The 22,477-nt window shown below is 40.3% G+C and overlaps 1 protein-coding gene across 1 annotated transcript in view; it reads right to left on the bottom strand.

The window, feature by feature from the left end:
* The window catches only part of pde2a (phosphodiesterase 2A), a 192,906-nt gene extending 175,189 nt beyond the window's left edge, over positions 1-17,717 (bottom strand). Inside the window, exon 1 of the mRNA XM_077612068.1 lies at positions 17,434-17,717. Coding sequence (XP_077468194.1) covers positions 17,434-17,492 — 59 coding nt within the window. The 5' untranslated portion in view covers positions 17,493-17,717. The remainder of the gene's footprint in view (positions 1-17,433) is intronic.
* Positions 17,718-22,477: the final 4,760 nt, after the last annotated feature.

A 22,477-nucleotide genomic window follows, 5' to 3' on the forward strand; every position in this document is an offset into this window, starting at 1 on the left:
TTTCACCTTCAACTAGAGCCCCCCAGTTTTGTTACACCCGATTATGTGCTGCCAAGGTTTGTTGCGTTCACTAAATTTTACTACGACAGACGTTTCTCATCTGCAGTGTGACTAAAGTGTCAATTTTTTGAAAATCAGGCCTGGCATCCACACCAATATTGGCCTTATAATGTGGCATTCCAATCCTCCTACATTGTTTAAAGTCCATCCTGTTGTCCACGGTGACCTCAAACGTGATTACTTTGGCAATGTAAATGTAGTACAAGCAGAGAATCCCAGACTTACTTTTCTCAAGTAACCTTCTCATCTCATCTCATTTTATGAACCGCGTTGTCCTCATTAGGGTCGCGGGGGGTGCTGGAGCCTATCCCAGCTGACTCCGGGGCAGAGGTGGCAAGCCGATTGCAGGGTATCATATTTCTAGACACCTAATTACCATTCTTTTTGCATTATTATCATAAGTGTTTCATGAATGGGCGGCACGGTGGGGCGAGTGGTTAGCGCACCGGCCTCACAGTTCTGGGGTCCTGGGTTCAAATCCAGGTCACGTCCCACCTGAGTAGAGTTTGCATGTTCTCCTCGGGCTGTGTGGGTTTCCTCCGGGTACTCTGGCTTCCTCCTGCATGTCCAAAAACATGCATGGTAGGCTAATTGGACACTCTAAATCAGTGGTCTCAAACCGGTCCTCAAAGGGACGCAGTGGGTGCAGGTTTTCATTCCAACTCAACAAGAGGATACATTTTGCAAGTGTAATCAGTTAATCAGTTGATTGCAGCCAGGTGCTAATTATTTTAGAAGACACCTGATTGGTTAAAATGTCGGCACTGGATCGGTTGGAACAAAAACCAGGACCCACTGCGGCCCTCGGCGGAATCGGTTTGAGACACCTGCTCAAAATATTATAAATATTATATTCTAAACATACTCTAGGTATGGGTGTGAGTGTGCATGGTTGTCCGTCTCCTTGTGCCCTGCGATCGGCTGGCCACCGATTCAGGGTGTCCCCCCGCCTTTGGCCCGGAGTCATCTGGGAAAGGCTCCAGCACTACCCGCGACCCTAGTGAGGATAAAGTGGTTCCGGAGATGAGATGAGTGTTTCGTGAATGTATTAACATTTCCAAAACTATGAATGCATGCTTTATCAACAATTACCGTATTTTTACGATGACATTGCAGGTCCAATTTCTGTATTTTGCCTTTACACAAGGCGTTTCGGCTCAATGTTTACCTTTTGGAAGGCAAATGTCTTCATTCTTTTTCCTTAGTAGCTCAGAGTGTCATGTTGACATTGCCCCTTTGGAGGCTTTCAGTCTTTATTAGCGTGAGTGTTCCTGCATGTTAACAAACTGAGAGTTTCTGAGTGTAGCAGCATGCTCATTGCATTGTAGAATCTACGCTTAGCTTTGTTTCCTAGTGCTAGCATTGCCAAAGCTATTCGTGAGAAGATTTCCTATTACAGGTAAAGTTCACTCCGACTTGTCGAAAGAATATAGATCATGGGTGGGCAAAGTATTTGATGGAGGGCCGCAGTGGGTGCAGGTTTTCATTCCAACCAATCAAGAGGTGACCTTTTCACCACGCTGGTGTTACTTTGTGATGCGTTACACCCAACACTAGTGATAAATGACTTTTCCCCGTAATGAGTAGTATAAGGCCTTATTTCTCTGAAAATAGTCATAATATCACAGTTTTGCAAGCTCGTTCTCGTATTACATTGCCAGTAGCAATTTTCAGTTGACCTCACAAGTCACACACCGCAGAAGGGAAGAGATGTGAATGAAACAGTGATTGATTGGGGTTAGGCACTAGAGGTATAATTTACCATCACCAATTGGGCGCCTGGAGACAGGTCGGCCTCCGCCAGGAGAGATCTGGGAAAAGTGGACACTTTTGCAATACTCTAGAATCTTTGGTGATTTAACTATTATTTCAAATATATGGAACTCAAAGGGAACATCTGATTGTGAAGTGCACAATTTGCCTGGGGCGTAAGATGCTCTCCACCAAAGTCAATGTATTCTCAAACTTGAAAAAGCACATGCAGCATCTGCATGGTAATATTAAGCTTTTAGCCAAATTAGCCATATATCCTCCTAGATATATCGTATACAAGGTGAGATATCTAAATGCGAGGTGGTATCTGTGGACCACAGAGGGCTCCATTGTAGCTGAAGTAAGGTGGGTGATTTTCTGCACTAAAATACAATAAACTTGCTACATTTTTTGACAGATTTACAAACGGGTTGGTTTATAACAACTTGTATTACAAGGCTACAATTCAGGCTGGATGTTGAACATTTTTTTATAATTGTGTATGTCAGTATGCAGTTTTACTGCATCTCTGACATTCATTAAAAAAAGCCATTAGAAAAACAGTTGAAAATATTAAAAATTTTACCCATTTCAAAGAACACACTGGTCAAATAGAACACAACATGTGGGCAGTTAGGTTGAAAAGTTTGGGCACTGTGCACAGTGTGCTAGGACGAAGCTACTGAACCAGAATCTAGTTCATCATCCAGTTACTAGATGATCAAATTCACAGACATTCTCATGCAAAAGTTTCACATATTAAAAATGTACATATGCACTATTTTACAGCAATAGTTTTTCTCTGGTATAAAAAATAAAAGATATTTAAGATACCAATTTAAAGTTTTTCCCAGGCTGGTGTTACATTGAATTTGATTCATAATGGATCAAATAAAAGGGGTTAATTCACTATGTCAGCCAATCTTGACTGCAGAGAAGTAATGTGCATTAAAAAAGTAAAATAAAATAAAAATAAAAAAATAAAAAATCTTGTCCTTTATCAGACACTTTGAAAGAAGACACTTTTACATGTACACAATTATTCGGACTAAATCACAGCTTGAATTGAGAGATGAATGGACAAGCAGATCAAAAGGGGAAAACATTTCAATTAGGAATGATTTAGTATGCCCCTCAGTTGGGAACCTGTGACACAATCAGTTGCCAGGTTACCTTCTCTTTGCATAAAACACCTGCCCTTTATGTGTCAGACCATCTCTGCAACCTACTATTTTGGATGAAACACCTGCCCTTTATTTGTCACAGCCACCTCCTTCTGTCATGCCTGTTGGACCTTCAAGTCTGACTGCTGGGATTTTATAGGCCGACATTTCTACTGTTAGAATGGATAAATGATGTTGGATGGTTGCAGGAAACGATAAATCAAGTGATAAGCCGAAGTAGGCTATTGTTCATTTCAAAGATGACAAGTTATACAATCCGAGGAGATGATGACGTTCTGTGTGCATTGTACAAACAGTAACATGCAATCATGATTCATGGGTATTTTCTTTTCTTTCATCATTATGGAAAGGACATCACGGTAACAAACAATAGTGTAAAATTGCATAATACTCGTAAATACTGTCTTTTATATGAAATGCATTAGTCTTTAAAACCTGTCCTGTTCACCTGCTTAGACATCAAGAATGGTAAATGTGGGTTTCTTTAAAGGCTGAAAGCATTAAAATGTGCCACATGGCAGTTTAGTGTACTCCCACTGTGGCTGTTTATTTTGGGTTTATTATTCCAAGATTATAGCCGGTTTATAGCAGATTTGATCACTTTTTCTTTTAACCCATAATAAAGTCATAAAAGAACCAAACTTCATGATTTTTTTGTGACAAAGAAGTATCTGTTCCAATCACTCTATCAGAGAAAAATCAGAGTTTTAGAAATAACTGGAAACTCAAGAGAGCCAGGACATTATGTTCTTCATAAGTGTATGTAAACTTTTGACCACAACTGTAGAAAGACCGAAAGTAGTAGTTATACACAAAAACATGATTAAAGATATGCAACGTAACATAAGTACCATTGCAAGGTCGATATGACTACTCTTATCAAGGGAAAACCATGTGGAAAAAATAAGACTAGTAGCCAAAGGATTCGAAAAGGAAGAGAAGTCAGATGGAAGTGTAAGGTCAGTGCATAATCAAATCTTAAAATTGTTTTGCAGGGAACCCAGTATTCGGACAAATCACCCGTGAGTATCAATACGGCTCTTTAGCGCTGCCCTAGTAGCTCCCTGGAGCTTTTAAAAAAATGTTTGAAATTGGGAAATTTATTTTTTACTCTTTAGCGCTGCCCTACTAGCTTCCTGGAGCTTTTTAAAAAATGTTTGAAATTGGGAAAATTATTTTTTCTTTTAATATGGTTTATGTTCTAGGACAAACAACAAAAAGAATGTGTAGAATAAATATTCAATTTCAACACTTCTGTCAATGAAGATTAGCATCATATCCTGCGACACATGTTTATCAGCCAGGCATGTTGCTGTTACAAACAAACCGGCGACTGCGTGATGGGCCATGGACCCCAAGGGGAAAAAAGATAAATAACTGAGGAATACAGAGGATTCAACATTTCTTAGACCGAATCCTTTGCATTCGTTGCCAATGTGGAAGGACTGTCTGTATGTTCGCGTTGTAGCGAAAAGTTGTCTATAAAAAAAATGAGTCATGTGGTAAGGCCTTTCCCAGGTAAGGCATGTTACATTTGCAGCTGAGTGCCTGTCAGGAGCAGCTCGTTTGTCCCTCCTGGCTTGCCGTTGGGTTCGAGCAGCTGCGAGTGATTCATGATTACTTCCTGATGTGTGTATTTAAGCACCACGGAAGTGGTAGTCATTGTCGGAACGTACTGCGTGATACTGCATACATCGCTGCAAAGGTACTGTTCTCCATGCTCCGGTTTTGTTTCGTTTTGGGATGTACAAGTCCTTGTTATTTTGTACGGCGTTTTGAGTCATTAAAGTTACTATCGTGAGCACAGTTCGTCTCGTCCCCTCCTGCTTCCCCGCTACAGGGTCCAAATCCCTCCGATCACGCCACGACGTCTCGGCGCGATCGTAACAGTACCCAGGTGGGAAAGAGAGAAAAAGTACTACTGCATTACTTCTGAAGAAATTAGGAGTGCAAAAATTGATTTAAGAAGTGGATTGCATCTCCAAACTCCACTACTGCTAGCAGTAGTGGAGTTTGGAGATGCAATCCACTTCTTAATTCTATTGTAACTTGAGGCATCACAATACTCCTAAATATCCCAAAGGCCAGCATTAGAGCCCATCATATCTCTATCTTAGTCAATCTAAAAGCACAATCGATAACAAAAAGCCCAACGGTCAGGATGAGAGAGAGACAGAAATTCTGCTTGAAGAAAATGTTTAGAACATAATAGATAACACCATATTTTCTGTAATTTTCAAACTTTTCACACAATGTAGATGCCACATTTGACTAGGAGCAGCAGGGTTCAAATTGTGGAAAAAGTTGTGCTTATTCTCGAAAGATTACAGTAACTATCACAACAAATATGTGGAAACATATATACTCAAAAATTTAATTATAATTTTAACTGCACATATTACAATGCAAAAAAACTATACAATCAACATCAGAATATACAATACAATTGATATGTCCTATCTAAACTAGAAATTTGGATCACATTGGTTAAAGGTTTTAGCCCGTTTGATTTAAATTAAATATTGTTTTCCTGATAGTGGCTGTCATTTTAATCTCCTTCTTATCAGCGGCTGCTTCAATGAATATTAATAGTAAATCACTACCTGAAGAGTTCCTGAACATTAGACTAGAAATCTGCAATGCACTTTGACCCGCTTAGCTTTCAAGACTAAAATAACGCCACCCTCTACACCGGTTCAAAGAACAACACAGATATCTAGCAATGACAATAAGGCCTTGTCACAAAAAATACTTAGCAAACAAACAAACGCCATGTTAAGGGGCCAGATGTCAAATCCAGTTTGTTGCTTGTTTTAATCACACCGTGTCATTTTTATTTAAAATAAATTTATCCAAAACAACACAATGAGTCCATCAAAGACCTTGCGATAAATGAGCCCAGTGTCGGGAATTCAAAATAGGAAATCAAAGTAGTAAACACAAATCACTGTACATTACATCAATGTTCCCTCTAAGCTGCGCGCGTGCGCAATTGCGCACTACTCTCGTCTTCTCCGCGCACAGCAATCATGTGAGCGCACAAAATAAAATCCAACCTTTTTTTTCCCCATGATGGCGCCGTTCACGCGGCAGCCAGTGGCAGTAGCTCTGTCCACTCTTATGTTTTTTGTGTTTTACAGCCCTTCTATCTTTTTTTTAATTACATTTTAATATTTCTTAATACATTCCTTTTTACTTTACTGTGCAAATAGAAGAACAAGCGGTGAAATCGGGTGAGAACTGTCTAAATCTGCTGTGTGCGTGGTTGTGTGCATGTGTGCGCGCATGCGTGCGTGTGTCTAGTATGTGTGACCGTTTGTCTTCAACCTACACAATGGACTATAAATGGAAATTAGCCCTCGGCTACAATCTTACATATATATGTTCATTAACATGAATATAAGTATGTTCATTAACATGTGTAATCCCTTATTAAATGAATCAAAGCAAAATCATGGAAAAAATATTGCATATAAATGGAAACTTGACTCTCTCAAGTGACACGGTCAGCAGAAAAGTCATTTGAACGAGAAAAAGAAGTGAGAAGGACAGATGTGTAAAATAAGGTAAAATTTAAGTCGGCTTTGTGCATATTCTAATGGCATTTATGAAGATGTTTTATTCATAGATATTTTTTTCATTCATTTTCTGAACCGCTTCATCCACTTTATCACTCGCGTGCTGGAGCCTATCCCTGCTGACTTTGGGCTAGGGGCGCGGGACACCCTGTATCGGTGGCCAGCCGATCGCAGGGCACAAGGAGACGGACAGCCATGCACACTCAGACCCATACCTAGGGGCAATTTTAGAGTGTCCAATCAGCCTACAATGCATCTTTTTGGGATGTGGGAGGAAAACGGAGTACTCAGAGAAAACCCACGCAGGCCCAGGGAGAATATGCAAATTCAACACAGGTGGACCGACCTCAATTTGAACCCAGAGCTGTGAGGCCGACGCGCGAACCATTCATCAGCCGGGCCGCCCCTTCATAGATATTAATCATTACATTTTATTATTATTACAAAATCATTTATGTGTAGTAGACATGCACCTGCTTATGGCAGGTGTGATACTGGTGTGTGCCCATAGCGAGCAATGATGATGTTGCTCACACTGGTACTCAGTGTGCTCAGGGAGGTTGTCTTTCTGCCCAGACAAACAAAAAATTAGAGGGAACATTGCATTACATATAACTAGCAAACAAAATCAAAACAAAATCTAATTTTAAAGCATTCTCACAGTTGATTATTTGTTTGTTGGGAGAAACTATACTCGTGTATTACAGAAGCATACACATGTCAGGGACACACACTGCAATGGACACCCCAACATAAACACATTGTTGTGTGTCAACTGTCCATACAGATTAGAAAGATGACAAGAGCTTCTGGAGCTTGAATCTTCGGTCCCTGGAAGCTGTCAAACTAATTTCCTGGTGACATCGCAGGACTCCCCGCCACATACACACATGCAAGACATTATTGATGTGTTTTACTATCTTATTCTTGCCCTTTTAATTCTAAATCATTACTTATTCCCCTGCTCTGGATTCAACAGCAATAAATCTGCAACATTTGCCAAAACCAAACTATGACACTCGCTAATTGAATACGGTGTCCGAGATAGATGGTTCACGTTGTGATAGCTTTTTATACGTGTTGAGCCCACATTACAATTCACAAAATGGTATCTTGTCAATGGAAAAAATGGTCGACATCCTAATTAATTTAGATGAACATTGTGTCTGGCTTTTGATAAGAAAATAAATGCACCCGTTTGGCATTGTTGTGAGGTGAGATTTTCAACAGAGACAGTAATTGTGTGGGTGCAACAATAAAATAGAACATTTTAAGTCCTAATGATATTATTATACCCTCATTATGTAATTTTGTTTTCAAAGGAGGAAAAAAGCAATATTGAAACCAACCTGAGCTGTGTAGAATTGAAGAGGATAAATAAATTCATGCATTTTCCAAACTGCTTATCCACCCTAAATTGGGGGCCAGCAGATCGCAGGGGATCAGGAGACGGAAAACAGTTCACGCTCACACTCATACCTAGGGACAATTTAGAGTGTTAATCGGCCTACTACGCATGTTTTTGGGTTGTGGGAGGCAACCCGAGTACACAGAAAAAACCTCATGAGAGGACATGCAAACTCCACATAGGCAGGACCCACCTGGGATCAACCCCTCGATCCCAGAACTGTGAAGCCGACATGCTAACCACTGAGGCACTGGGCCTCGCTATATTTACTCAAAAATCCTATAATCAAATGTGCAATAATGCAAAATTTGCAGTTTATAAATATTTGTCGAGAGTGCACTCTGTGTGATTTTCCATATGGCAAACAAGTTTCATATGCTCGTTGATTAATTGGTATTCTATTGTCATCAATTGTTATCAAAATCGGATATGCTCTAGCTCATAACAATGTCAGTGCTACAGAAAATGAATGCAGAGGTTTTCTCAGTAAATGTTGAAATAGGGGTCACTTGTGTTGGCAAGATTCTCCCTATAAGAAATATTTCCACTCCATACTGCAATTTGCTTTGTCCATTGTGGATATTAACCACCATTGTTAAAGTTATTGATACCTTTCTGAACACTTGACATGCTGAGTCTCATTGACAAAAGAACCTAAAGCAGACCTGGGCAATTAATTCCACAAAGGGCCGCAGTGGGTGCAGGTTTTCGTTCCAACCCACAAGAGGAAACCTTTCCACCAATCTGGTAACTTAGAAGTGCAATCATTGGATTGGAGTCAGGTCCTTCTTGTTTCAGCAGAATTCTAATTAATTAAACTGTCTGTGCTGGATCAGTTGGAAAAAAAACCTGCACCCACAGTCTCCCTCAAGGACCGGATTGCCCAGGTCTGACCCAAGGGCTGAATTCACAATTAAACTATGACTTGTGTTCATTTGTGTCAAGGCGTTGATAACTCTGGGTAACTTTTGGTCACCGATCTTTTGGTCGCCAGTCTTTTGGTCGCCGGTCTTTTGGTCGCCCGGAAGGTTATTAATTGATATTGTTAGGACGTACCTTCCTAAGGGGACAACTCATGTACATACAAACTCTTATACACTCACACGTCGGCTCAGTGAAACTGCTCATGGCCATTGTTGGCTTTTATTGATGCGTAGACCGTGTTGTTTTACCTTGTTTTGTCGCCGGTCTTATAGTCGTCAGTCTTATGGTCGTCGGTCTTTTGGTCGCCGGTCTTTTGGTTGCCCGTTGTCGCGGTCCGGGCGACCAAAAGAGCGCGACCAAAAGACCGCGACCAAAAGACGGCGACCAAAAGACCGGCGACCAATCGACCGCACACGATAACTCTGTATGGACAAGACATGAACTGATAATTAAATTACTACACATTGTAAACCAGTCAGCAACTAGCATGAAAAATGCAAACAAAAAATGATCTGAGAATATTTTGCTGCTAATTCTGCTTGATAAGAGTCCTCAGCAATGTTACCTCTAATTTTTCATACAGAAAATCTCCCTGAGCTTACTGAGTGAGGACCAGTGTGAGCAACATCATAATTGCTCTATATGGGCACACACCAGTATCAAACCTACCATAAGCAGGTGCATCTACTACCCATGAATGATATAGTCATAATAAAATTTAATGATTAATATCTATGAATAAAACATCTTAATAAATGTCACTAGAATATGCACAAATATGACTTATATTTTACCTTATTTTTCACATCTGTTGTTCTCACTTCTCATTCAAATGACTTTTCTGCTGAATGTGTCACTTGAGATAGTGAAGCTTCTATCTATATGCAATATTATTCCATCGGAAAACTCGCGTACAACTTTAGCTACAATGGATGTTTTTGCAGAGGAGACCTTTCTCACCCAAATTCATTGCTGGTTCTTCTTTGTGAACATACCAACCAACAACCATTCCATCTTAAAAATAACGCATTTAGAACCGTTAGCTGTATGCTAACCTGCAAAACAGGCATAATGCCTAACTAACGCAGCCAATCAATGTCATTAACATTTACTCATGACGCGGAAGTAAACACAGCATAGCAAGTGAACCGCAGCATATCATTGGCTGGATGCAGTGTTAATCATAATGTTATGCAAAATTACTGTTTCTTGTCGTTTGTCAGTGACAAGTTGCCACTCGTTGCAAAATCGCACCGAAAAAAATGTAGTGTTTATTTTATAACAATTCAGGTTGGATTTTATTTTGATTGCTGTGCGCAGAGAACACAAGAGTTATGTGAAAATGCGCATCCGTACATCTTAGAGGGAACATTGGTCCTCAGTAAAATGTTTCTCACTGGAATAATTTGCGGCCAAATTATTTGTATTTCCACTGAATGGGTGCACACACAGTTTTCATTAAACATTTAAAACTGCCAACTTATCAGCAAAAGATTTGTTGAATTGGTGATATTATGAAGAAAAGTGTGCAAACCCTTTCCACTTACTGTATCTGCCTCTATCTTTTTTCTCTCTTAGAATATTTTAGTATTGATGAGGCCATTACCGAAGATAACATGCCAATGTCAGCATCTTTTCTTCTACTGTCAGATTGACACACAAATATATGCCCACTCATCTGGCATCAGGTTACAACTGCTGCTGCCGTGTTCTCAAAATTCTTTGTCTGTGTATGTGTTTGTGTGTAACGAGGGAAGGGGGACTTCCTGGCACTAATCCAGTAAATAATATAAACGTTTATTAGGCGTTTTATATACGCACCCTGTGCCGTTAAGACATAACACTGACTGTCTACTAACATGATGGAAATAATGACTGTAAAAACATTTTAACCCTTTCTTGGACAATGCTCACTACAGTGGAGAGCTATTGTTGTTGACACTAACTGTGTGTGTGCTAGAGGCTATCCCAGTCAACTGTGGATTGGTTGCAAGTCAATCACTGCATTTTTTAAACAATATTATGATATAATTAGAAATATGTTCATAAATCTAAAGCTAAATTAATTATATTAAAATGAATAAAATCAGAAATACACTCAGGTTACGGCTAAGTAACACTCTTTGTCATGGTATTTAACTTATTGCATGGGATTGACAGCGATAGACATCCAATTCATTTCGGCTGGGAGGAGAAAATTAAGTTTGGGATTTATTTGGGTTCATTGAACCTAACTATTTATGTTAACCATGTGTAAGATTCATAAAATTGCGGTGATGCATCATCATATGTATCAATATGTAATTATATTCATTCACACAAAATCCACACAGGTGGACCGACTTGGATTTTAACCCAGGACCCCAGAGCTATGAGGCCGACGCGCTAACCGCTCAGGCCCTATGTAGTAATAATAAATAAATAAAATTATGAAAGCATGACAATGAAGGAAAATATTACAGAAAAAGAGCAGCAAAATACGCTTTAAATGAGCTGTTTTTCCCATACCATATGTATCTCATGAAATATTCCAACAATATATTGGCTGTTGGGACACAGTATATATAAGCGACATAGGTTTATAAGTAGTATGGAAGCATAATTGTTTGTGACCTTCTATGTACAGTTGTGGTCAAAAGTTTACATACACTTGTGAAGAACATAATGTCATGGCTCTCTTGAGTTTCCAGTTATTTCTACAACTCAGATTTTTCTCTGATAGAGTGATTGGAACAGATACTTCTTTGTCACAAAAAACATTCATTAAGTTTGGTTATTTTATGACTTTATTATGGGTGAACAGAAAGAAGTGATCAAATCTGCTGGGTCAAAAATATACATACAGCAGCGCTAATATTTGGTAACATGTCCCTTGGCCATTTTCACTTCAATTAGGCACTTCAGGTAGCCATCCACAAGCTTCTGGTTTACTCTTTGACCACTCCTCTTGACAGAATTGGTGCAGTTCAGTTAAATTTGATGGTTTTCTGACATGGACTTGTTTCTTCAGCATTGTCCACAAGTTCTCAATGGGTTTAATAATAATAATAATAATAATAATAATAATAATAATAATAATAATAATAATCACTCACAAGAAGTTAAGAGGCCATGCGATGAAGCTCATTTCACTGACACCAAAATTGCTAATTTGTGTTGCTGTATGTATATTTTTGACCCAGCAGATTTGATCACTTTTTCTGTTAATCCCTAATAAAGTCATAAAAGAACCAAACTTCATGAATGTTTTTTGCAAAAAAAGTATCTGTTGCAATCACTCTATCAGAGAAAAATCAGAGTTGTACAAATAACTGAAAACTCAAGAGAGCCATGACATTATGTTCTTCAAAAGTGTATGTAAACTTTTGACCACAACTGTATGTCTTATAGTCAAACCAACTCATGCTCAAGAGGAGTAGGTAAGATCAGATATTGAAACTAATTGTTATGTCAGACTTGGTACATTTCATGATTGTTCAAGAAATTTGCTCAGTGAGGTTGGGGATTAAGGTTTGATGCTGAAAATGTAATAGCGAGCAAACCCCAAAATGTGCAAGCAAAACTAGGGCAGCTCTACAAACCCACAGGAGGTTATTGAAAAATCCTAGAATAGAGACATCGAACCATCTCACGTGGAAACCTCATAAGCATACAGTATTTACAAAGTGTGAAAGGCATTTGATCATCCTCATGCTTTGATCGCGACAGCTCACCTGAAGCACAGCAGATGCCTCCATTCATTTTGGAGCAGGTGCTTCACGGGAGAATTTCAAGCAGCAAAAATCGCATTTGCCAACATAATATTAAACACGTTGCCTTGATATTGTCAAACTGCCTCTGAGAAACAGGCCAACCTAACAAAATGTAAAAATGAATAAATAAAATGAACATATCCTCAATTTGACAGTCCACACCGACCACTCCACAAATGACAGCAAATACGGGTTGTCATGCTGCTTTTGGCACACCCTCTGGGACATTATGGTAATTGCATTGACAAAAAGGAAAAGTAAAATGACATTTTAAGTTTGCAGCATACATACAGACGCTCCCCTACTTACGAACGAGTTAGGTTCCGAGCGATTGTTCATAAGTTGTATTTGTTCGTAAGTTAATTCAGTGCTATATTTTGTATTATAATTTATGTTTAAGGCCTATATAAGTATATTGAAGATTTATATAAGTGCATTTGTATGTTTAAGGCTTGTATAAGTAACCTGCATTGGTTTGTACTGAAAAAAACATTTAACGAACGATCGTCAAACGATTCAGGTTGTTTGCCCGTGCAACGCTCACCATTTTCTCACCCACATCAAGCTTCTTTATTATTGCCACTTTCGTTTCAAATGAAATGGCTTGCCTCTTCCTTGCACTACCACCCTCACTAGAAGCCTTTCGCTTTTCACCAACCATATTGAATAATGGATGCACGAGATATTGAATGATAAAAATGTTCTTTGCGCACTGGAGATGCGTTCACGCACTTACGCACTGCAACGAACTGGGCAGAGGGAGGTGGATGCTGGGTGAGCTCTCACAGCGCCAGGCGTCGGTATTAGCGGCGGAAAGAAGCACTACAAGAAGTAGCCGAAAGAAGCCAGGCTCACAGAACAAAGAAAGTTGTAAAAACATTAAAGTAAAAAGTATAAAGTACAAAGTAAAGTAAAGAGGAATGTATTAAGAAATATTAAAATGTAATTTAAAAAAGATAGAAGGGCTGTAAAACACGAAAAACATAAGAATATACAGAGCTACTGTCACTGGCTTCCGCGTGACGGCACCGTCTTGGAGAAAAAAACCCTATGCGCAGACATGTTCGTATGTACCGTTGTTCGTAACTTGAATGTACGTAAGTAGGGGAGCGTCAGTATTTTCCTTTTCTAAGACAAAATTCTGTGTAACACAAAACTGGTCCTCAAAGCCCACAGTTGGTGCAGGTTTTCATTCAACCCGATTAAGAAGAATCATTTTCACCAGTCTTAAAAATGTAATCAGTTGTAATTAAAAGTGGTTAAACTGTCCAGCCTGGAACAGTTAAACTGCACCCACTGCAGCCCTTTGTGGAATATTTTAGACACCCCTGGTGTAACATTTACTGCCTATTTTTGTACAAAATAACTTCGCTTGGAACGGCCGAGTTAACAATATGTTTGGTTCGTTCTGAAAATATTTTTCAGTATGGGAATCAGGTAAGGTTCCAAGCAAGTTGTATGATTGCAGACCATACTATTGCTTAGTGGGCCAAAGTAATACTAGAATTTCTTAGACTCTTTGCATAACAAGATGAGGAAAGTAGAACTTATGTCTCCGCAGGATACCAGAAGCCTCCGAAAATGCTAATCCAACCTTTGTAAGAGCTCCCGGGCCAACCAGGACTACCAAATGAAAATAAATACACATTATACTATTTTCTTTAGAGCTATTTCACTTATAATTAGCGCAAACATTTCTATACGCTCAGGTGGAAACTCGACCGATAATTATTGATACGAAGCCATGTTTCACGGTCATTGTGTAAACACTGTCTGCATTATAGCTAGAACAGCTAGAGCTCGAGTCAAACCCTGAAGCTACTGACCTCATCACTCACTGGGACCACCAGTCCAATAATGTGCCTTTTGACCATGAATGACCACTGTATCTCTCAATGATCTCATGCCGAACTTGTACTGCACTTTGGTGTTCTTGTCTTTTATGCTAGTTGCTATGTTCAGTTAACACACATGTTATCATTTGATGACACCTTTCAATCAGTCTAAGTGTGGAACAAATCATAGGACGAGTGTAAGACATGCCACACTGTAATGTAACAGTCACACTATTCAGTAACACAAACAAATTGTTATAAACGGCAAACTATTGAAGGAATAATCCAACACAAACTCCGACACAGGAACTCAAATTCATTCATTCATTTTCTGAACTGCTTTATCCTCACTAGGGTGGCAGGGGGTGCCGAAGCCCATCCCAGCTGACTTCAGGCAAGAGGAGGGGGACACCCTGAATTGGTGGCCAGCCGATTGCAGGGGACAAGGATACGGAAAACCATGCATACTCACACTCTACTTAGTTTATTTTTTGACCCAGACCAAAATATTTTTTGTAAATGGCCCATCTAGACTACCCATATAAAATATAGGCATCACTTGAACTATTTTAATCTCCAACAACTTGCACTCTGTTTTGATCGTTGTCAGGAGCAGCTCATTTGTCCCTCCTGGCTTGCCGTTAGGTTTGAGCAGCTGCGAGTGATTCATGATTACTTCCGGATGTGTATATTTAAACACGACTGAATTGATATTCATTGTCGGATCGTACTGTGTGATACTGCATACATCGCTGCAAAGGTACTGTTCTCCATGCTCCGGTTTTGTTTCGTTTTGGGATGTACAAGTCCTTGTTATTTTGTAAGGCTTTTTGAGTCATTAAAGTTATTATCATGAGCACAATTCGCCTCATCCCCTCCTGCTTCCCCGCTACTGGGTCCAAATCCCTCCAATTGCACCACGACGTCTCGGCACGACCGTAACAATCGTAAACAAAGATGCCAGTGGAACATAATGTCACACTTCTATGCTTTTGTAATGCTGAAGCTCCAAGTCCAACAATCGAAACCTCAAAGTGAGTATACACAATTTATAGAGAATTGGGAGGTACTGTTCATCTTCCTGTTGAAAATGTTACTAGAAGAGTTTGAACCCCTATATAAACAGATGGTTGATATATTATATGTGAATGGTTGAATCTTGAGGACCACACAGGTGTGCAGTGGACGTAAGCAAAGTACAAAACACTTCTTAATGTACTTAAATAGATTTTTCAAGGATTTTAAGTTCATATAGGTACAAATTCAAATCTTTTATGCTACTTCCTTTGTTTATGAAAGACAGGTAGTAAAATTAATCCTCTTTCAACAGATGGCAGAATCTGCAGTAAACCTGTGGATCCACCTGTTGCCATTTTGCCTCCCCCAAAAAATTATGGCTTAATAAAAGCCTTTCATTCATATTTTGTTGCGCGTATCCTCACAAGGGTCGCGAGGGTGCTGAAGCTCATCCCATCCAACTTTTGGTAGTATGCAGGGAACACCCTCACAGGGCACAGTGAGACAAAACTCTCCTTGTCCCCTCCAATGGACTGGCAACCAATTCAGGGTGTACCACGTCTTGCGCCTATTGTTGGCTGAACCTCGTGAGGAAAATCAGCTTGGAAAAGGGTGTAAATGAATGAATAAGCACTGCCAATTGCGCTAAAAGATAAGCATTTACAGCCAGTCTGAGCAGTTTAGATGAAGTGGACATCTATTGCGTTCAATGTCACGCAATGGGTTGAATCCAAAATAGTAATAAAAAAACTGTAAAGAGTTAACTGGGCCGTAAGCAGTATGTTTTTTATGTGTATTCATTTTAATTCAACTTAGTTTGAAAGGAACCTTTTATTTCTTTTGCATTCATAAATGCCACCTGATGGTGTAGTGGTTCAAACTCGTGACTTTGTTGTGGGAAAGCATGGGACCAATTCCCGCTGGGTGGCGCATGATTGTGAGTGCGGATTGTTGTCTTTCTCTCTGTGTGCCCTACGGCTGGCTGGCAACCGGTTTAGTGTGTAGTCTGTTTTTCGCCCAAAGTCAGCTGGAATTGGCTCCAGCAACACTGCAACCCTTGCGAGGATATGCTGTATGGATGGTGAATGAATGAATGCATACATTAGCACGAATGGCCCGGTGGGGCGAGTGGTTTGCGCGTTGGGCTCACAGCTCTGGGGTCCTGGGTTTAAATCCAGGTCACGTCCACCTGTGTGGAGTTTGCATGTTCTCCCTGGGCCTGCATGGGTTTCCTTTGGGTACTCCGGTTTCCTCCTACATTCCAAAACATGCATGGTAGGCTGATTGGACACTCTAAATTGCCCCAAAGTGTGAGTGTGCATTGTTGTCCTTTGTCTCCTTGTGCCCTGCGATTGGCTTGCGACCGATTCAGGGTGTCCCCCGCCTCTGGCCCCGGAGACAGCTGGGATTGGCTCCAGCACCCCCCGCAACCCTAATGAGGATAAAGCGGTTCAGAAAATGAGATGAGATTAGCAGAAATACAATCATTATTAACAATATTTTGAATCATTAAAAAATAATCACTTGCTCTATAAAGGGCCATAAGTCTTAAATGTCAACTTTTAAATAGATTTCCACAGTAGCGACCACTCTGCCGAAAGGAATTAACGTTGGATCAACTGATGTTTAATCCTTGAACGTTAATCTTAATACTGAACTACTGTTAAAAACCTGCTGGACTGCTGAAAGTGACAGTCACATAGCCGGTGCTGTGGGAGTATTTGAGGGATCATAGATGAGGGTTTATAGGGCTGACAGCTGCCCTCGCAACTCACATGGTGCTGCTGTCAAAGGGGGAATAATGACAGCCAGACAGCTGTTTTAAGTGAACACTCCACTACCACCACCACCATGTGCCATCTCCACGAGTCAGTCTGAGGAAGTAGCAGCGACACACAAACAAACACATAGTGTCTGACTTACATGTCGGTGGATGGCGGTTGGCTACGGCACAGCAGCGCGTGTCCGCACGCTTGTCCCATGGCGCATCCTGCCTCGCCACCACGCTTGACCCAAAAGAACTGCAGTTGCGGAGGGGTAAAAGAGGATGGAGGGGACGATGCTCGATGTGCGAATGGGTGTGTTTGTGTGCCGTCCTCGCTTGGTCGCCTCTTTGCCGGGGTCCGCTCCTTCTCAGGGACTGCTGTCTCTCCAGCACGAGGAACGGAGGATTAGACGAGACGGCTTTCCTGATACTTGAACGCTTGTGCAGGAGGACATCATGAGTGGGAGAGAGAGGGGGGTTGAGCGATAGAGAGGGAGGAAAGGAGAGGGAGTGGGAGAGACGTTCCCAGCTACGTGGAAGCGTCAACAAACCCCCACTAGGCTGTCAAATCAGAGCCACTCAGTTTTGCTGAAATATATATTTAGAAAATAAAAAAAAGAACGCCACGCACACGGAGATAAGAGCCTCCTCAAGCTAACTCTTGAGTGGAACTGAAAAGTCCTATCATTCCAATTTCCTGTAATCCTAAATATACAAAAATGTGGGTCAGGATTTGAACATCGCGCTACTACTCGCCTAGTGCCGGCAGCTTTTCATTAAACCACTTGTTGCACTTGACTCACACTTGAGTGTGTGCCAATTTCGCAGTTCAAAGGTCCAGTGGTTATGCTCTTTATGATCTTTCAACCACATACACACGCTTAAAAGCCAGCCCCTTAAGGGTACTCTTCTGAAACATAAGGACTTTCATATGATCATTCATTCATTCCTTCATTTTCTGAACCCCTTTTTCCTCAGAAGGGTCGCGGGGGGTGCTGGAGCCTATCCCAGTTGGCTTTTGGGAAGGAGGTGGGGGACTCCCTGAATCGGTGGCCAGCCAATCGCAGTACTCGGTCGTTTGGTCGCCGGTCTTTTGGTCGCCCGGAAGGTTATTGATAATTACCATATAAATCGTTGCTCAAATTCCCTAAATACAAACTGCGAATTATTATTTAGTCATACTTAATGCCCTATTAATTATTAGGCTAAAGAAAAGGTCCAAATTTCCCGTACTTTTATTGTGTTTTGTTGGAGAACTTGTTAAGACCCTGACTGACGTCCCTTCCTAAGGGGACAACTCATGTACATACAAACTCTTATACACTCACACGTCTGCTCAGTGAAACTGCTCAGGGCCATTGTTGGCTTTTATTTATGTGTAGACTGCGTTGTTTTACCTTGTTTTGACGCCGGTCTTTTGGTCGCCCGTTGTTTGGGTCCAGGCGACCAAAAGACCGCGACCAAAAGTCCGGCGACCAAAAGACGGCGACCAAAAGTCTGGCGACCAAAAGACGGCGACCAAACGACTGCACAAGGCCAATCACGGGGCACAAGTAAACACTCAACCTCGGCCAATTGCTCCCCTTATTAATGTCACGTTTTGTTGGGGTTTTGGGTGGATGTGTGTGTTTTCCGGGTGATTGTGTGCTTTTCATCTCTTGTGTCCCTCGGGGCTCCCCTTTCCTTATGTGGCCAGGTGTGTGTGATTCGTAATCAGCCCTTGTGTGTGTATTCATACCTTTCGTTCTTGTACCTTTGGTTGGGGGATTATTGCTTTGATTTGGTCGTGTTGTGTCCCCGTCAGTGTGCGTATGTGCTATTCCTGTTAGATATGTTTATTTGTTGATTTTTACTAAGTACTAAGTTTGCATGGCTTTTTTGGTTAGTTCTTTTAAAGTATTTAGTTTTGTGTCGTCAACTCCCTGCATTTCTGTGTACCACTTCGCTCCGCACTCGAAGACGCCGCATGACAATTAATGATTGCAATTCCCCAAAATTAGGGATTAAAAAAAACGTACAAATGCAAAGCGACACATATTTACTCACATACGGCGTACTTAAAAGTCTAAAATTTTCTCCAAAGTGGACAAGGTGCCCAATCAGTATGCACTAAATTCAAGATTCTGTAGATGTCGCTGTATGACGCTGACAGCTTGACTATCTAGGAACTTTGCTTGCTGACGCACTGTATTCATAGAGTGAAAAGGTGGACGGGTGAAAGGGGATTGCGCATATCATGCTTAAAACATGACAATATTAATGGTCGAAAATGACGTTTTCGTCTGCTACCAGTGACAGAGACGATCTGAAACAGGTAAAACGAGATTGGTTTTGCAAAAAAATGTACTAAATCCATGTGAGTCTACATGTGTGGAGTTTGCATGTTCTCCCTGGGCCTGCGTCTGTTTTCACCAGGTACTCTGGTTTCCTCACACATTCCATAGACACGGATGGGAGGCTGATTGGCCACTCTAAATTGCCCTTAAGTATGGATGTGAGTGTGAATGGTTGTCCGTCTGCTTGTGACCTGCGATCGACTGGCCACCAATACAGGGCGTCCCCCGCCTCTGGCCTGAATTCAGCTGGGATAGGCTCCAGCACCCCCCGTGATGCTAGTGAGGATAAAGCGGTTCAGAAAGTGAATTAATGAATATATTATCTCATTGCATCTCATTTTCTGAACCGCTTTTTCCTCATAAGGAATATATTATATTATAATATATTATATTATCATATCGGATCGTATCATAGTCATAGCATGTCATATATCATAACATATCATATCATGTCATATCGTATAGTATCGTGTCGTGTCGTATCATATCATATCATATTTTATTATATTATATTATATTATAAAGCGGTTCAGCAAGATGAGATGAGATGGTAAACATCTCCATACCCCTGTAACATTAATCAGAGCTACTTTTGGTGAGTTTTTAATTGGTACTTTTTAGTAAGAACATATTTGTTTTGTTCTATGGCACCCAAAAATAGCCACCCACCCTAACCCAGTCATGAATGTTTGACAGTTTTTGAAAAGAGAAGTAAAAATTTTGGGGCGTAACACATATGACATAAGCAGGCATGCGCAAAACTGCAATGTAGCAATTTCTGATAGGTAGCAAAACAAGACAGAATACTTGCACCGAACGGGCTGCTGTTCTTTTTTAGTAGGCCCGGTATTACAAAAATGAGAACAGAAGAAGGTGCGTGTGAGAAAAGAGTTGCGGGAGTGTTATCGAAAAGCGTGTTATTTTGCGGGGCTGCAATCCACTGTGTTTTGGCCACTAAAAATACATTTGAAAAAGGACAAGCAATCTCGCGAGGCTGTGTTTTTCTCCATTTTGCGATCAATGGAAGGAAAAAACTGGACAGTGTCAATGAACGAGCTAAGAAAGCAGCCAATTTACTTCCAACTACACTTTGAAATTGAAATTACAACGCAACAAATGAAAAGAGGTAACACAGGGATCCAGTCCTTTTTCAACTTTACCTTTATTGGCCAAACATTGGTTGATTGGAGCCACCCAACAGAATGCTCATTTCTATAACATTCTTGCAATCTGTCTTCTCTCTCTTTTATACTCATAAACAACAGCTTCCCACGTTAACAGGTGTTTCCCTCGTCGCTGACAGCGTCAACAAGTTTTTTTTATGCAAAAGACACACAAAATGCTAAGCTCATTACCAGTGAACTGAAATATAACACACGGGTTGCAACGCGACTGCACGGCAAGTGACAATGACACACACAGTGCTCTGGCTGTGCATTATCATTTGTCTCTGATTCGCTATGAATTTGGCAGGAAACCATGTCTTTTCTGATCAAGACAATCAGAGGCAAGTTTTGTTTGAATTAACTTGTACTTTATTTATCTTTGATTCATCAAAAAAGATGGCGGCGGCACGAGGGTACCCGGACGTTTCGTCGAACGGACGTTTCGTCGAACGGACGTTTCGTCGAACGGACGTTTCGTCGAACGGACGTTTGGTCGACGGATTCGATTAATGTAACGAACTGGCCACAGAAAAGTGCAGTGCTGTTTTTCCCTACTTGGTCACAAGGTTGGTGTTATTGAGTGTGAATAGTTGTTTGTCTCTATGTCAATTCACCTGGAGAAAACCCATGCAGGCCCGAAGAGAAGATGCAACCTGTTTATCCCCTTTTTAAATCAAAAATTGCAATTTTTTAATCCAAAATTGTATTTTTTTTCTTTTTGTGTTGTTTATAGTTCAAAAAGCATTTTTAAATATGTTTTAGATCTCTAACAAACTGGATTTTAATCTAGTTGATTTACTCCTATTCTTTTTCAATAGTAACTAAATATTATATCTAAAATGTTTCCTCTTTCCCCTTTCACTGTAAATAAACAAAAAGGCAATATTTACTCTTTTTCCTTTTTAAATAAAAAAAACAAAAGGTGATAGCATGTTGATAGATTTAATATTTGCCCTCATTCTGATTTAAAAAAGTTACATTAAAAAAAAATCCACTACAAGGGATTATTTGCTTTATAGAGGCTCAAAGAGAAGATTTATACTAATTTTAATGTCCAAAATTGATCTCTCCATGATCGGAAAAGCTGTCAATTCACAAATTGATTAATTTTGGCAGCCTAATTGGAAGACATAATGGCCCTCTGAATGAAAGCGAAACTACGAAAACTACAAAAAACAGAGTTTGACACTCCTGATCTACATTATGCTATTATTATTTTGTGCTGAATGCTTTCCATGTAATTTTAACGCAGTAGACACGGCAATATACAAGTTGAGACAAAGCAAATCTGAGTGTGTTTATACAGGAGTTTTTCCTGCAGCCATATTTTAATCATTGATCTAATTAATTATTTAAAAAATCTTTGGAAAGGGCATTTGGCTTCATGGTCCTATCTACAATGGGTTTCTAGGAGTCTAGAAACAGCCCTAAAGAGGAAGCCCTACATTTGTTCCTAACATTAAAACATAATCTGCCCATACAGGTGTTATCAATTACTCCCCTGATTGGACCTCAACACATGCTGGTGGCTGATTGACATCTTTGTCTCTTAAGCTAGTCATGTTGCATCAATTTATCATCGTCTCAGTATAAAAACTTGGATCCCCACTTGCTCCTCACACCGCTTCAACGAATTTCATCTTGAGTGTAGACGTAATCAGCTAATCAGCTGTAATTGCAAGCACCTGAGCTAAGACACA

Source organism: Stigmatopora argus, chromosome 10 (genome assembly GCF_051989625.1).
Source record: "Stigmatopora argus isolate UIUO_Sarg chromosome 10, RoL_Sarg_1.0, whole genome shotgun sequence".
NCBI lineage: Eukaryota > Metazoa > Chordata > Actinopteri > Syngnathiformes > Syngnathidae > Stigmatopora > Stigmatopora argus.